This window comes from Salminus brasiliensis, chromosome 11, assembly GCF_030463535.1.
Source record: "Salminus brasiliensis chromosome 11, fSalBra1.hap2, whole genome shotgun sequence".
Classification (NCBI taxonomy): Eukaryota; Metazoa; Chordata; class Actinopteri; order Characiformes; family Bryconidae; genus Salminus; species Salminus brasiliensis.
The window spans coordinates 4,017,229-4,035,537 of NC_132888.1; the positions used below are offsets into that span (position 1 = coordinate 4,017,229).

Here is an 18,309-nt window from a genome sequence, read left to right on the forward strand (position 1 = left end):
ATAGTCTATATATAGTCTACATACCATATATAACAATATAAGTCTACGTATATGGTCTATATATAATATACGTACCGTATATAACAATATAAGTCTACATATATAGTCTATACATAGTCTACGTACAGTATATATCAATATAAGTCTACTTATATAGTCTATATATAGTCTCCATACAGTATATATCAATATAAGTCTACATATATAGTCTATATATAGTCTCTGTACAGTATATATCAATATATGTCTACATATATAGTCTATATATAGTCTCCGTACAGTATATATCAATATAAGTCTACATATATAGTCTATATATAGTCTCTGTACAGTATATATCAATATATGTCTACATATATAGTCTATATATAGTCTCCGTACAGTATATATCAATATATGTCTACATATATAGTCTATATATAGTCTCTGTACAGTATATATCAATATAAGTCTACGTATATAGTCTAAATATAGTTTATGTACAGTATATAACAATATAAGATTTTTTAAAGCTTAATGCTTTGGAACAGATGTTTGCAAACAAGGAATATTGAATATTGACATTTATTCTCCTAAAAGAAAACATGTTTCTCCACAACTGTAAACTACTGGATGCATTGCATGCAACTTTTCTCACTAATTCAGTTTTGTCCAGATGTATCCAGGTTCATTGTCCATCAGACAGCACTTTTAGAAGTGAGGGATTTGATTGCAGGGCTTCGTTCAAAGCAGAATGGCCTTCTTCTGCAATATTGCAGCTGTACAGTCTACAGAAAAGTCAAATTACATTGAATTGTATCACGTTCATCAGTATTTTATTATCATTGAAGTTAAATGCTATACATGTAAATAGTATATAATTACCATCACAATAAAAACACTGTGTTAGATTGATAAACATGACCCAGACTTGATGTCTTACATGAGTTTTTGGAGTTCACAGTTTGGGTTTCCCAGTCCAGCAGAAAGCAGCTTGGCCCCTGAGTCCTTAAGGTCATTAAAGCTCAGGTCCAGTTCTCTCAGACATGCAGATTCTGAGCTGAGAGCTAAGGCCAGAGCTGCACAGCTTTCCTCTGTAACGCCACATTCATTCAGCCTGAAAGACCATGCAAAATTACTTCTTGCTTTATATTACTTTTATTTATTACTCAATTGCATAGTGAATGTAGAGTTAGGACACTGTTATGGTGTGGCATTTGGTTATGGTAAGGCCTTTATTAGAACTCACTTCAGGTTGGCAAGTTTACATGGAGCTCTCTTCAGTGCATCAGAAAGCACCTTCACGCCTTCGTCTCCTATATTGTTCTGGCCCAGATCAAGGTCTTTGAGATTTGAGGAGTTTGAGCTCAGGACTTCAGCAAGAAAAGCACATCCTACACTTGTAATCCCACAGCTATTTAACCTACAAAGAAGAAAAGATGACAATGTCATAGAAATTTCTGTTTTAGCTTATGCGTTATTTATCAGGGGGCTTATATTGCATATTCAATTTTTACAGTTAAAACTTGTGAACCTCTGGGTTTAATCACTTTAACCTCACAGGTTCCATCAAAATGAATGCTCATACTGACTGTAGCTGAACTGAACTCAACATTGTTTCAGGTCATATTATTATATATGATACATATGCATATTTTTATATATAATTCTGGATGCTGTACATTCCTATGGGCCTTGAGTCAATACATGTTATGTTAAATCAACAAATAATGTTTATAATATATTTTTTTTTTTAAAGCAATCCGACTTCTCAACTCCAGAGACTAAATGGATAGACTCCTCCATACACACACACACACACACACACACTCATTCACCCAACGTGAATCCCAGACAGTGTGAAAGCATTGCACTACATACTACCTCACCTTTACTGCACAACCCTACTTCCCACTACTGTCTCAGTCTCTGTCTTATTTATTTACACTTTCTGGTCTGTACTCTGTACTACTGTGTCTCGTCTGCACTGTCTGCATTGTGTTGCACCATGGTCCTGGAGGAACGTGGTTTGGTGTACTCTGTAAATGCAGGCTTTTATTAAAGACAAAAGTATACAGAACACATGACTTCAGCCATGTCTCTCCACTGCTGCGTTCTCTCTACACTGGCTTCCTGCAGCTGCTGCCCAGGTCATCAGATTCAAAACCTTGACTCTGGCCTACAAAGCCCAGAAAGGACCAGCCCCCTCCGTAATTGATGACGATGGTCAAAAGCCGATCTGCACCAAGAGCCCTTCCAGCTTCAAGTACGGCTCGGCTCGACCCGCCATCCTTTAAGATCCACGGAAGACGAGCGTCCAGACTTTTTTCTGTCCAGCACCAAAGTGGTGGAACGAACTTCCCCTGGGTGTCCGAACAGCAGAGTCAGGGATGACAGATACTTGCTACTTTCACTTCAGATGCCACTTCTGTATCTCTCAGCTTATTAAACATCTTGTCCATGAGGGGAAGCTGAAAACATGGTTTGTATTTACAGCAGTGGAGTGAATTACACCTCTCAACAGTAGGGGGAGCCCAGGAGAAAAAAATGCCTTTTTTTTGCATAAAGCTGCTTTAAAATGTGCACTTGTATTCATGAGGCAGTGGTGGCTCAGCAGTAAGAGCTCCATGCTATTGATGACAGGGTTGTGGGTTCAATACCCGGGCTCTGCAAGCTGCCACTGTTAAGCCCTTGAACAAGGCCCTTCTATGCTCCCAGGGTGCTGGATGGAGTTGCCCCTTGTTCTCTAGTGTGTGTATGTTCACTACTACAGATGGGTCAAATGTGGAGATACGTGCACCTTTACCTAAAATAGCTCAATCTGAGCAGAACACTGACCTGAACACACCAACCCTATTTACTCACCGCAGGATCTGGATGTTACACACAGTGCCTCGCAGACCAGGAAACTCATTTATGCTGTGTTTCTGATTTAATGCGTCGATGAAACGGTAAAGCAATTTGGCTGTGTTGTCCCAAACCAGGCTCTGCTCACTCCTACACAACTGGTTTACACTTTTCTCCTCTTTTATACCAGAGCAATTCATCCTGATAAAGTTATATAAATAAAGTTAAATAAGTATCTTACAAAAAATAACATTTCTATTAACAGGTAAAAACAGCAATAATGACCCAAATCCATCCAAATATTTAACATACAGCTTTTGTTCCACGGTGTCGCCTTGGATTCCAGTACAGAGCATCTTCACTCCAGCGTCTTGGACATTGTTGTGACTGAGGTCCAGTTCTTTGGTTGCCGTCATGATGGGAAGTGCAAAGGTTAGTGCTGCACAACCTCTTGCTGTGATGTTACAGTGATTGAACCTGGAAGAAGGAATACAAGACATCTCACCAGTGCAGTTTTAAAATGTAAATAAAAATTCATGTACACATTGAATATACATTCATGTTCTGTAAAAAGGTAACGGTGAAAGCAATTGTTAAAGGAATTGTATTGAATTTAGCTAATAACTAATAAAAGTAAACACTCACCAATTAGCACGACTCCAATGATTTCTTCTTCTATTTGCTATTAGCAACATTAGCATGCATGGAGGGCTGGCCCAAACCTTTAAAGAGCCCTAAACAGATTTTCACCCCCCCCACCCCCACCATACCACCACTTCAGCACCAGATGCTTCATCATTCCATAGGCCACACTGTGTTTGTAACGTACCCACTATCAGCAAACTCACAAAAATATTCTAATTCATTTTCACTTTTAAATACTCTGGTCTACAAAGCCAAGACTGGACCAGCCAGCTCGTCCGTACTTGATGGCGATGGTCAAAAGCCGATCTGCACCAAGAGCCCTTCCAGCTTCAAGTACGGCTCGGCTCGACCCGCCATCCTTTAAGATCCACGGAAGACGAGCGTCCAGACTTTTAACTGTCCTGCACCGAAGTGGTGGAACGAACTTCCCCTGGGTGTCCGAACAGCAGAGTCCAACGCTCGCTGTCTTCAAACCCAGACTGAAGACCCTCCTCCTCTTCTGAGAATACTCAGGTGAAGAGAAGAGTATTATGGTCTCCATATTCACTTGTGTTTAGTAGAGTCTAAGATTAGAGGATCTTTGAATTATTAATCTATTTAAACTAGCTGAGGTTTTTCTTGAGTAAATAGTGAAGCACTTCTGTAAGTCACTCTGGAGAAGAGTGTCTGCTAAATGTCTTAAATGTGAAAGTAAATGCTACACTGTGTGTGTAACGTGCCCACTATCATTAGCATTATTTGTAATTAGCTTACATCATAGCGGCGTCATTCTGGCTATTGTTTTTAACCTCAAACTCACAAAAGTATTCTAATTAATTGTCACCTTTAAATACAGAGTGATGTACAAAGTGGTTAACAAGTTAGCCAGTTTAATTATTTTTACTTTACTATTTTACAGATGTGCAAAAGTGTGAGGAAGGCACCTATTATCGACAGGTCCCCTAATTCTGACCACCTCTGGATATTGACCAATTCCCTTTCTCCATGGGCCAGAAAAAATAAATTAATTTAATAAATGTAAACATTTTTTTAGAGCAATTTGCCAAGAGAGAGATATTGTGTAATAGTTAGATAGATAGACAGACAGATAGATAGACAGATAGATAGACAGATAGACAGACAGATAGACAGACAGACAGACAGACAGACAGACAGACAGATAGATAGATAGATAGATAGATAGATAGATAGATAGACAGATAGATAGATAGACAGACAGACAGACAGACATCTTGGTGCTCTTGGGTGCCCCCTGGTGGCGTTGGGGCCCTAAGTGGCTGCACAATTCGATTAGGCTTTGGGCCGGCTCTGCATGCATGGTTGAACTGTGCAACATTTTTATTTATTTATTTATTTTTTTAATTTGAGAGGTGTTCCTGCTATACGTCACATTAGCAGAGGTGGTGGACAGTTTCAGTATCTACTAAAATGTCTACAGAACGTGTTCCTACCTGGCTGTCCGAGACAGCTTGAACACAGCAATCAAGTGAAGAAGAGCATCGTCTGACCTGCCATATTTACTGAGTTCAAAGACGTCCAGCTTCTCATCTGAAGTAATTATTATGAATGCTAATGCTGACCAGAGTTCAGGGGAGAGATGGTCCTCATTTTGCTTTCTGTTCCTCAAGAAAGCTTGAATTTCATCCATAAGAGAGCGGTCGTTAAGCTCGTACAGACAGTGGAAGCACTTCAGAAACATATAACTACAGGGCGTCCCTTTGATTTTTTCCTTCAGATAACTGATGGTTTCTTGTACTTCTGCAGGACTTCTGCTACTTCCCTGCACCAGTAAGTCCTGTATGAGGATCTGATTGGACTCCAGTGAGAAGCCCATGAGAAAACGGAGGAAGAGGTCCAGATGACCGCTGTCACTCTCTGATGCTTTATCGACTGCAGTCTGGAGCAAGCTGAACATCGTCGCAGGCTCTTTCCGTCCACTGTCCTGTTGAGGATCGAGCACGTTTTGGCCGCAGTTCTGGAAGGACAGGAACACATACAGAGCTGCGAGATGTTCCTGAATGCTCAGATGCACGAAGCTGAATACTTTCTTCTGGAAAAGTCCAAACTCCTCCCTGAAGATCTGTGTGAACACTCCAGAGTACACCGATGCCTCTCTCACATCGATGCCACACTCTCTGAGGTCTTCCTCGTAGAAGATCAGGTTGCCTTTTTGGAGTTGCTCAAATGCCAGCTTCCCAAGTTTGGCGATCATTTCTTTATCGGTGACTTTGCTTTCAGAGTACTTCTCTCTTTTTGTGTGGATCTGTGTGATCAGGAAGTACGTGTACATCTGAGTTAAACTCCTCGGGATCTTATCCCACCCGCAGTCCTCCACCATTCTTTCTAGAACAGTGGCTGCGATCCAACAGAAGACTGGTATGTGGCACATGATGTAGAGGCTCCTCAGCGACTTCAGGTGGGTAATGATTCTGCTGGCCAGACTTTGGTCACTGATTCTCTTCCTGAAGTACTCTTCCTTCTGTGGTTCATCAAATCCTCGTACCTCCGTGATTCGATCAACACAGTCGGAAGGGATCAGGCCAGCAGCTGCTGGTCGAGATGTTATCCAGATCTTTGCAGAAGGAAGCAGATTGCCCTTGATGAGGTTTGTTAGAAGGATATCCACTGAGGTTTCTTTTGTGGGATCCCATAAACTCTCATTGTTCGGGAAATCTAAAGGAAGCCGACACTCGTCCAGACCATCCAAAATGAAAACAAGAGAATGGTTTGTAATTCGGGATAAACTTGCATCAATTCCTTTCATGATAAAATGCTGCAGAAGGTCATTTAGACTGTATTTTTGGTCCCTCATTAAATTTATCTCCCTGAAAGGAAGAGGGAATATAAAGTGGACGTCCTGGTTTGCCTTGCCTTCAGCCCAGTCCAGAATGAACTTCTGCACTGAGACAGTTTTCCCAATGCCAGCCACTCCCTTTGTTAACACAATCTTGATAGGTTTCTCATGACCAGATAAGGGGTTGAAGATGTTGTTGCATTTGACTTGGGTGCCTCCATGTACCATCTTCATTGCTGCCTCAATATGGCTCCCCTCATGATGACAGCCATGAGCTTTATTCAAACCTTCTGTGATGTAAAGTTCTGTATAGATCTTATTGAGAAGTGTTGGGCTGCCTTGCTGTGCTTTTCCTTCAAACAGATGCTGATACCTTTCCTTAAACATCAATTTCAGTGTCTCCCTGAGTGTTTTCAGGATGCCTGAGCCAAATCTGTAAAATCACAATTTTAATTATGGTTGATAACTTAGTCATAGATAATGTATTATAGATAATGTATAGCATGAATACTGTCTTACTGACAGATAGATAGACAGATAGACAGACAGACAGACAGACAGACAGACAGATATATAGTCTTGTCCAGGTACTTTTAGTGATATAGTCTTGCCCAGGTACTCTAAGTGATATAGTCTTGTCCAGGTACTTTAGTGTTATAGTCTTGTCCATGTACTCTTGATATAGTGATATAGTCTTGCCCAGGTACTTTTAGTGATATAGTCTTGTCCATGTACTCTTGATATAGTGATATAGTCTTGCCCAGGTACTTTTAGTGATATAGTCTTGTGAACCAGACAGTAAGTCAAACCCTGGTCTGCCATGTAGAAAGTTGTGATTGTACCAACTTTATCAACTGGGATTTTGTTTTTGTTCATTTTAATTTATTTAAGAGGGTTAAGATTTAAGAATAAGATTTAAAATTAGGAGTAGGTGCAGATTATGATAAGACATTAGCTGCAGAGCTAAGTTTAATCGTCAGAAATGTTCTCAAATTAAAGTCTTACCTTTCTACTGGTGGAAATAGTTTTCCACTGTAATTGATTGGCATGTTCATGGACCTGGCACTCTTCAGAGACACATCACTGGGTACTGGTGAACTGGATCTTTTAGGCCGAAATCTGCTTAAACAGAAATCATTTATTTTATTAATGTTGAATAAATGGAGTTATTAGAACAAAGTCATATTCAGTGTGGCTGTAAATTAGGGCAAAAAAATGAAAGTATGTTGTGGATGTTGAGTATTATAATTTAAGAGCAATCTAATAACTACCTAAAACTATATAACAATAACTAAAAACTATATGTTATAAGTGTTTGAAAATCTTACCACTGAAATTAAATTTTGCCATGACAATTTAACAAGTGTCCTTCTGTGTATTCTTAGTCAAAATACAAACAAATTCCACATTGTGTTCATTATTTATTCTGACCACAGAGATATTTAGATTTTTTCAAAGTTATAAAAGACAGAATAACTGCATTAGAAATGTTTTAAAATACTGTGTTATAGAAAAAATATATATAGAAAATGTGTAATTTGTCCAACGGTGGACACAAAGGACATTTATCAAGCTCTAGTTTTAAAGAGTGGAGGTTTAAAGATAGATAGATAGATAGATAGATAGATAGATAGATAGATAGATAGATAGATAGATAGATAGATATTGTAATGATCCAGAAGGACATTTAGCAAGCTCTAGTTTTAAAGAGTGGAGGTTTAAAGATAGACGTTAAGATTAGGATAATATTCAGATGATGAGAATAAGGTTTAAACCTCAGGGATCAGCTCAGCAGGCAAAAATATTCTTAAATCAAATTCCTACCCTGATTCTGGAGGCAGGGATTCTCCACTGTAATTGATTGGCATGTTCATGGACCTCTCACTCTTCAGAGACACACCACTGGGCACTGGTGAGCTGGACCTTTTAGGGTAAAATCAACATTACAATTGTTAACCATATTACCGATGAATTTTTTTAATGGTATACGTTTGGTGTAGTGTGGTGAACTTAGCCAGGCAGTGAATCAAAGGAAGTTTGATAGATAGATAAATAGATAGACAGACAGACAGACAGACAGATAGATAGATAGACATATAGATAGACAGATAGATAGATAGATAGATAGATAGATAGATAGATAGATAGATAGATAGATAGATATTGTAATGATCCAGAAGGACATTTATCAAGCTCTAGTTTTAAAGAGTGGAGGTTTAAAGATAGACGTTAAGATTAGGATAATATTCAGATGATGAGAATAAGGTTTAAACCTCAGGGATCAGCTCAGCAGGCAAAAATATTCTCAAATCAAATTCCTACCCTGATTCTGGTGCCCAAGATTCTCCACTGTAATTGATTGGCATGTTCATGGACCTCTCACTCTTCAGAGACACACCACTGGGCACTGGTGAGCTGGATCTTTTAGGGATAATTCTGTTAAAATCAGTGCATTGTTTAATTGAACAGGCAAATATCCCAATGACTCATATTGATGAGTAGAGTAGTGAATTAAACCTTGATCTGCCGTGTGGAGGACAGTGATGTTACCCACTTTACTGTTCCAACGTGGAGTTGTTTCTTTGCTCATTTAGAAGCAGGTAAGGCTTCAAGGTTATGGGTTTATATTAAGATTTGGTTCAGATAATAGCAATGAGTCCAACAGGCATAAATGTTCTCAAATTAAATTCTTACCCTGATTCTGGAGGCAGGGATTCTCCACTGTAATTGATTGGCATGTTCATGGACCTCTCACTCTTCAGAGACACACCACTGGGTACTGGTGAGCTGGATCTTTTAGGGTAAAATCTGTTAAAAAAAAAAAAAAAAAAAAAAACAGTGCAGTTTTTAATTGAACAGGCAAATATCAAATTTCAAGTCTTGCCCAAGGACTCATGTGGATGTGGAATATTGAACTTTTTTATTATATTTACTGTATTTATTGTATTTATTTCGAGTAAGATTCACCCAAGGAGACAAAACAGAAAATAACAAAATAAAAAACATTAAAACACAGAACAAATAATAAACTTAAGAGCAATCTAATAACTACCTTTAATTATATAACAATAACTAATAACTATATGTTTCAAGTGTTTCTATAGACTGTTTAAAAATCTAACCGCTGAAATACATTTTGACATGACAATTTAACAAGTTTCCTTCTGTGCAATGTGTTTATTATTTATTCAGACCACAGAGATTATCATTTTTTAAAAGTTAGAAATTTCTGAATATATTGTGTTATAGGAAAAAGATATATAGAAAATGTGTAATTTCTCCAAGGATGCCCAAACCTTCACATAACACATGCTCACACATGTGTACTTTTGACTAAACTAAAGGACAAAATCCTCTAAATGATGTTTGAATTTAAATTAATTGTTATTTTTAATTAATATTTATTATTATTGTGCAAATCTTCAGAGAAAGGCTTTTACAGAGCAGACTGTTGGAACAAACCCTTCTGTGTTAAATGTAATTCAAAGAATGCAACGCTGCTTTTCAAGCTTCCTCATACACAAGTACACAATCACCGCAGTCTAAAACAGGTAAAGCGCTGCTGTGTTCCATATGGTCTAACGGTTAGGATTCCTGGTTTACGCCCAGGTGGTCCAGGTTCGACTTCTGGTATGGGAAGCTTCTCGTGCCAGCTTCGGGGCAGTGCTGGCTCAGTGGTTAGAGTACTAGCATACTGATTACAGGGTTGTGGGTTCAGTACCCTGGTTTGTGAGCTGCCACTTGAGCAAGGCCCTTAAATCTTTCTGCTCCAGGGGTGACCCTGTCTTTCTGAAGGAGAATTTCATTGAAGTTTATAAGTATGATGACAATAAAGACATTATTTAATTACTGTTTCATATCATTTAAACTGTAGCTTGTTTGTGATCGGTACAATGTGAAGTTAATATGGAAACATTATTTAAGAATAATGTTCAATTAAATTAAGTTCAATAGGCAAGAATGTGCATAAATTAACCTTACAATTGTTAACCATATTACAGATGAATTTACTGGTATACGTTTTGTATAGTGTGGTGAACTTAGCCAGGCAGTGAATCAAAGGAAGTTTGGTTGGTAGATAGATAGATAGATAGATAGATAGATAGATAGATAGACATACAGACAGAAAGACAGACAGGTAGATAGACAGACATATAGATAGACAGACAGGTAGATAGACAGACAGGTAGATAGACAGACATATAGATAGACAGACATACAGTCAGACAGTCAGACAGACAGACAGACAGACAGACCGATAGATAGATAGATAGATAGATAGATAGATAGATAGATAGACAGACAGACAGATAGATAGATAGATAGATAGATAGATAGATAGATAGATAGATAGATATTGTAATGATCCAGAAGGACATTTATCAAGCTCTAGTTTTAAAGAGTGGAGGTTTAAAGATAGACGTTAAGATTAGGATAATATTCAGATGATGAGAATAAGGTTTAAACCTCAGGGATCAGCTCAGCAGGCAAAAATATTCTCAAATCAAATTCCTACCCTGATTCTGGTGCCCAAGATTCTCCACTGTAATTGATTGGCATGTTCATGGACCTCTCACTCTTCAGAGACACACCACTGGGCACTGGTGAGCTGGATCTTTTAGGGAAAATTCTGTTAAAATCAGTGCATTGTTTAATTGAACAGGCAAATATCCCAATGACTCATATTGATGAGTAGAGTAGTGAATTAAACCTTGATCTGCTGTGTGGAGGATAGTGATGTTACCCACTTTACTGTTCCAACGTGGAGTTGTTTCTTTGCTCATTTAGAAGCAGGTAAGGCTTCAAGGTTATGGGTTTATATTAAGATTTGGTTCAGATAATAGCAATGAGTCCAACAGGCATAAATGTTCTCAAATTAAATTCTTACCCTGATTCTGGAGGCAGGGATTCTCCACTGTAATTGATTGGCATGTTCATGGACCTCTCACTCTTCAGAGACACACCACTGGGTACTGGTGAGCTGGATCTTTTTAGCTGGAAACTGTCGCTGAAAAATTCACACTGTATTGTGAGCTTATTGTTTAAGATACAATCCATATATAAGCAATTTGATATATTAATAATTATTATTATTATATTAATATATATTACTATATGTGCAAAAGTATCCAAACACGATCCAAAGCATCCAAATGTTCTCGAAACAAATTCCTACCCTGATTCTGGTGGCAGGGATATCGTGATCTTATTGTTTAATATACAATCCAGATATAAACAATTTGATATATTAATAATAATTACTATTACATTAAAAAATACTTTAGAAAATGGCACAGATGGTGAATTGATCTGCCATAACGATACCAATGTGGAGACCAAGCTGGGCATGCACGGCCTGTTTAGTTTCCATAGAAAAGCAATGCCAACATAACAGGACGTTCTGGAGCAGACAGGTCCAGAACGTCTAAAGGCACGAGCCCAATGCCATCCAGGAGATAGAGGGGTCTACAGCCCCGCAGCACTGGGCTGTGGAGCAGTGTTACTGACTTCTCTAGCATTTGTGATCTATAATCAATCCCCCATCATCAGTACCGGACCTCACTAATCCTCTCACGGCCAAAAACCATCAAAAAGCTAGTGTAAGGCCTTCGCAGAAGAGTAGAGGGTGTTACTACAGCAAAGGGAAAGCAAACTCCCTGTTATCACCCTTGATTTAAAACGCAACTCTGGAGGAGCAGACGTCTATAAACTTTTGGACATATTGCGTAAGCCAGCAGTCAAATTTCTAGCTTCCTAACTTTCATCTGGTGGTCAAGGTTATCCACTGGTCATGGGTCTTTCAGTCCAAAGAGACAGGTCATTGGGTGCAGGTGAACTGATTTTCGTCAGCTAATATCAAACCTTGTTGGTCATCATCTGGACAGCTGGGTCACATGACGTATTAAATGATGGAGAATAAGGGTTGAAATGAGTCAGACAGCAGATCCCTGAGGACAGGAGTGGAAAAGACACATTTCTCTCACCCGTGGACTCCAGCGTCTGGGTCGTGGTCCTGTAGCTCTGGGTCACTCATTATGGAAGGTCAGTTAAGTGTGGCGCATCGTGACAGAAGCCTGAGAAAAACATCAGCAATCCAGAAGGAGGAAGAGTCAGGCAGCACGAACATGCCTAACCAGTTCAACAGCATGTGCACTGAGCTGTACAGTGGCAACAACAATGGCCTCAAGTCCTGCTGAATACGGTCTCAAAAAAGGACAAGTACAGACCAATCACAGCGGATCTGGAGATTATATAGTCAATTCACATGAAATTAAGTCCATACATGTTGTTCTCACCCTGCACTCTGTAACACTCACCAAGCACTCTGGGCGTTCCTCTCCCTGACTCTGAAGAAGACTTCTATCTGTCTGCTGGCAGATCTTATCTTCCTGGTAAAGTTTCTCACAAGGAAAGGGGTGTTGTTGTTTTAAATAACCAATCACGAGTGAGGATGATTTTACACAGTTTACCTTACAGTATTACCTTAGAAGATATATAATCATTAAATAATTTAAAATCCCTTTGCATACATTATTACTATAGAAAAATATGTATCATATAATATATAATTAAGCATATAAAGTATTTTGATATATATATTATATTTATTAATATATATATATATATATATATATATATATATAAAAATCATAAAAGCATTTAAAATCCCTTTGCATACATTCCTACTTTAGACAAATATGTATCATATAATATATAATAAAGCATATATAATACAGTATTTTTATATATATTTTATATTTATTAATATATATATATATATATATATATATATATATATATATATATATATATAGTATTAATATTAATATATATATAAATCATAAAAGCTTTTACAATCCCTTTGCATACATTCCTACTTTAGAAAAATATTTATCATATAATATATAATAAAGTAATTTATATTCCTTTCAATGCAAAATGTTGAAAACACAGACATGAAGACCAGAAGTCAAGTCAAGTGGGTTTATTGTCATTTCAACTACATACAGAGTACACAGTGAAACGAAACAACGTTCCTCCAGGACCATGGTGCAACATAGACAGTGCATACAAGAAGGAGCAGACACAAGGGCAAGACAGGGCCTCATGTTACGGTTCCTTAAAGTAAAGTGTTAGAAAACCAGAAAAATCCGTCTTAGAAGCAAAATGTTCCCAAAAAAAAAAAAAAAAAAAAAAGTACAGCGGGAGGCAGTTTGGACACCCCAGTCAAAATATCTGTCACTGGGAAATAGCTAATTGAATAAACGATGACCTGATTTCTAAAAGCCATAAAGTTGAAAACATTTGTTTCATATTTTAAACAATGTTATTTTTTATTTCTATTTTCACAGTTTCTGTAAAAGTGAAAATCACTAAGCATTGCATTCTGGGTTTTATTAATGCATAATGCAACTTATTCAGCGCTGTTTAGTCTGTAATTAGTGCTGAGTAGAACCTATAGCACATGTCCATTACCCAACATAGGCAGACATAAATATAATTCTATTTATCTTATTATTATTAGAATTAATTTCATAAATTAGTTACAAATTAATCATTAGTGGGTATTTGAAAGCACATTGTTGTTGTTATTATTATTATTATAATTATTATTATTATTATTATTATTATTAAATAATAATAACATATATTATATAATATATATATATATATATTATGAAAAATTACATAATTCATTTTGATCATTAAAATTATTTATCTATATATATTAATTATCACCTAAAATAACAAAGATTACTTTTTTATTTCCATATTTTTATAGTTTTAAAATTACAAAAACAAAAAAAGTTTGGGTACCCTGTATGGTCAGTGCTTATGTTATATGGACAAAAGCCTAAGGACACCTATACATTACACCTACAGGAGCTTTTCTGTCGTCCCATTCTAAACCCATAGGCATTATTAATATGGAGCTGGTCCTCCTTTGCTCTAAGCTCTACCAGCAGCAGCAGGTCTGAAGCTCTGCTGCAGTTACTGAGTCAGTTGGAGGCTTTTCTGCACTCTGCTCTGAGCTCAGCACTCGGCCCTGACCCCGCTCTGTAACTTTACGTGGTCTGACGGACACTCGGTGGACACTGAGCTGCTCTCTGTGAGCTGTTCCTCCTAAACTCTTCCACTGTTCAATAATAACACCACTCACAGCTGATGGAGGAAGATCTAGGAGGGAAGGTCTAAATTTCACCAGCTGACTTGTAGTTGTTGGTGCAGCGGTGTCTCCTATTACATACAGAACCACGCTGGAGTTCAGTGAGCAGAACCTTTAGAACCTCCCGTTCTTTCACTGATGTGTGGAAGAAAGGCAGACTGCAGGGCTAGGGGCTGGATTTTATACACCTGTGGTGGAAATGGGACTGAATGAGAGACCTGAATTCACTGATTATGATGTGTGTCTCAATACTTCTGTCCATATAGTAGCAGCTTTGGGGGATTTCTGCCCATTCTTTCTTGGGCCGTCTGGCTGCACTGCTTCTTTGAGGCCTAGCCACAGATTTTTAATGATGTTTTGAGGGCCCGGTCTACTCCTCTCCAGCTTAGTGAGAAGAAAACTAGGTAATATAAAAAAGGAAGAGCAAAGAGCGAAGAATGAGAAATGAGATTCATGAAAGGTTATTTATGGACAGTGTGTGTGTGTGTGTGTGTGTGTGTGTGTGTCTGTATATGCCTATGAATAAAATAAAAGAATCTGGAGATTGTAATGTGTTTCCTTTATCCATCTCTCTCTCTCTCTCTCTCTGGATGATTGAGGATGATGTAGAGAGCGTGACAAGAGGTGTAGAAGGGAGCCATCACCTCATCAGTGGATCCTCCAACACCTCATTTTAAGAGTCCAGCCGCTCCTCACACACACACAAACACACACACACACACAAACGCACACACACACACACACACCTGCCCTCAACCTGAACCTGAGAGTCAATATCACTCCTGTAAAGCCATCGAATCATTCAGACTGCTGCTCCACCGCTGACTGTAACACACAGAGACGTATAAAAACATATTAATATTAAAGCAGCGTCCAGTTCTGCCTGACAACACCAGCTATGAGTCGCTTCAGCAATAAACGCCACAATTATTAAGATTTATGCGGAGATCTATGCGGAGATCTCTGTTAGAGATTAGCTCCCCTACTGCACCGTCCACAGTGAAGGATTGTGTGGTCAGAATAAAAGCCAGAGCATGAAAGAGCTCCATTCCAGTCATAACTCACTTTTATATCAACACTTTCTGACCTGACTTTATGCCTTAAGATTAAATATCGAGCAAAACCAAATTTCCTTCAGATTTTTTAAAGAGTTTGAAGTAAAAGTAAGTTGCTTATTATAAACATATAAACTTTTTTATGTTATAAATATATTATAAATATAATCTAATATATATAAACTTATCTACATATACCTGCCTATGCAGTCTTCAGACGTTTAGCCTCATTCAACCAGACTATAGCAGTTTAGCCCCACCCACTTAGCCTTCCACAATTTAGCCCAACCTATTCAAATTTCCACAGTTTAGCCACACCCATTCAGAGTTCCAGTGTTTAGCTCCACTCCAAGCCCAATTCAGCCTACCAGTGTTTAATCCCGCCCACCTAGCCTTCCACAATTTAGCCCTGCCCATTCAGATTTCCAGTTTAGCCCTGCCCATTCAGCTTTCTACTTATTGGCTCCACCCACTTACTCTACTGAAGTCTAGCCTCATTTATCCAGCCTTCCAGAGTTTAGCCACACCCATTCAGCCTTCCTGTGTTTAACCTAGCCCACCTAGCCTTCTACAATTTAGCCCTGCCCATTCAAATTTCCAGATTAGCCCTGTCCATTCAGATTTCTACTGATTAGCTGATTAGCTAAGTCTAGCCTCATTTATCCAGTCTTTCAGAGTTTAGCTACCAGTGTTTAACCCCACCCACCTAGCCTTGCACAATTTAGCCCTGTCTGTTCAGACTTCCGCAGTTTAGCCACACCCATTCAACTTTCCATTGTTTAGCCCCACGCATTCAGCTTTCTACTTATTAGCTCCACCCATTTACACTACTGAAGTCTAGCCTCATTTATCCAGCCTTTCAGAGTTTAGCCACACCCATTTAGCCTTTTAGTGTTTAACCTAGCCCTAGACCTAGACCTAGCCTTCCACAATTTAGCCCTGTTCATTCTGCCTACCACTTTATAAACATGCTCACTTACCTACCACAGCTGCCCACTCACGTTGCAGTTCGCTGGAGTGTTGTAGTCCAGGTTGGCATAGTTATAACCTCAGTGTGAAGGAACAGGGCTAAACGACTGCAGGCTGAATCTGTAGTTATGGGTGTTTTGGTTTTTGTGACATCACAAAATCAACTGAATTCATAACAGGCCGTTTTTACAGGCTAGTTTACGCATTCGGGCTGTATGCGCTGTACGGACTGGGAGGTGAATGGTCCCATTTGAAACCTTAACAGTGTTTACACACTACAGCCCAGTCACACCTAATTAAACCAGACGAGCTGAATCAGATTGAGCCGGGAAATCATTAAACTGTGCTGGACACGGGCCCTGGAATTAACAGAACCCTAATACAGGCCCTTTAAACTGGAGTTTCTGAAGGTGTCATTGGTGACCACCTCGCTGACACTAGCATGAGATCATCTTGATGATGCCCTCATTCTCGGGGTTTGTTCAGCCATAAATATGGAGATGAGCTTCCTGTAAAGAAACAAAGTAATGATCTACATGAATATGCTAATGCGCTTCTTACAAGCTGACGTTAAAATAAATGCGCCGACTGTTTTAGGAAGGGGTGAGCGAATGCTGTAACTCACAGGGAGGAGATGGTGGAGCTGGCAGCTCTGCCACTGTAAATCTTTATGAGTATAAATGCCAGCCTCAGTTTTGAGCGGGTGCCGTGACTCGGCCTTGTGTGATGTAGTCCCAAGTTCATATAAATGAGGCTTGACCACAGGGCATTGAAACACAGACTTGGCCCCAGCAAAGGAGCTTGCCCAGGGCCTATCTAATACCAAATGTTTGTGGACACCCCTTCTCATTCAGAATAGGACTCTCTGGAGCAGATAGACATGATGAACCTATTGGCACCATGCTGCCTAATGCCAGATGTGGGCTAGAGGGGTATATATAAAGCCCCCCAGCATTATTGAGCTGTGGAGCAGTGGAAGATCTGTGTTCTCTGGAGTGATGGTTGGTGCTCCATCCAATCCTTTCTGATGTTTAGTCTCATTCAATCAGACTATAGCAGTTTAGCTCCACCCATTTAGCATTCCACAGTTTAGCCCCACCCATTTCAATTTCCACAGTTTAGCCACACCCATTTAAATTTCCACAGTTTAGCCCCACCCATTCAGAGTTCCAGTTTAGCCTCCCCTATTCAGGTTTCCAGTTTAGCCCCACCCATTCAGATTTTCAATTTAGCCCCACCCATTAATATTCAAGTCCCAAGTTCATATAAATGGGGCTTGACCACAGGGCATTGAAACACAGACTGGGCCCCAGCAAAGGAGCTTGCCCAGGGCCTATCTAATACCAAATGTTTGTGGACACCCCTTCTCATTCAGAATAGGACTCTCTGGAGCAGATGATGACATGATGACATGATGAACCTATTGGCACCATGCTGCCTAATGCCAGATGTGGGCTAGAGGGGTATATATAGAGCTGTGTTCTCTGGAGTGATGGTTGGTGCTCCATCTAATCCTTTGCAACTTCCCTCTTGTCGCTGAATGCAATCAAATCCTCACAGCAATGCTGCTCCAAAATCTAGTAGAAAGTCTTCTTCTTCCCTGGACAGTAGAGACAGTTACTCCAACAAAAGCATGATCAACTCTTTTAGCAGGTGAGCAGGCGTCCCAATACTTTTGTCCAGCTTTGTCCAGGTTTTTATTGATGAAAAGTGATCAGCTCTGATCTGATCTGATTAGCATTCTAATCACAGATGCACCTATTTTTTGGAGCTTTAGCACCGCGGGCTCACCCCTCTGTGGTAAACCCATCTAAGCCGTGTACCTGCACTGCAGCCTGACAGACTGAAGCACA

General features: G+C 39.1%; 1 protein-coding gene across 1 annotated transcript; it reads right to left on the minus strand.

Annotated features, from left to right (window-relative positions):
• Window positions 1-667: 667 nt before the first annotated feature.
• On the minus strand, window positions 668-12,299 carry LOC140565663 (NACHT, LRR and PYD domains-containing protein 3-like). Its single transcript, XM_072691703.1, has 13 exons — window positions 12,250-12,299; window positions 11,154-11,273; window positions 10,782-10,895; window positions 8,960-9,073; window positions 8,589-8,701; window positions 8,090-8,204; window positions 7,271-7,384; window positions 4,923-6,698; window positions 3,139-3,303; window positions 2,845-3,027; window positions 1,229-1,402; window positions 923-1,096; window positions 668-767 (listed from the first exon to the last, which is right to left on the minus strand). Exons 1-13 carry the CDS (start codon window positions 12,297-12,299, stop codon window positions 668-670), a joined length of 3,312 nt encoding a protein of 1,103 aa, XP_072547804.1.
• Between the last annotated feature and the right edge of the window lie 6,010 nt (window positions 12,300-18,309).

What these genes read in the sequence shown, in the direction of transcription:
- LOC140565663 (XM_072691703.1), bottom strand. Translation starts at nt 12,299, where the DNA reads ATGAGTGACCCAGAGCTACAGGACCACGACCCAGACGCTGGAGTCCAC. An exon ending in TCTTGGGCACCAGAATCAGG is followed by an intron (nt 9,074 to 10,781) that starts GTAGGAATTTGA and finishes TTTTTTTAACAG; the next exon opens with ATTTTACCCTAAAAGATCCA. An exon ending in AAGCTGTCTCGGACAGCCAG is followed by an intron (nt 3,304 to 4,922) that starts GTAGGAACACGT and finishes TCCTTCTTCCAG; the next exon opens with GTTCAATCACTGTAACATCA.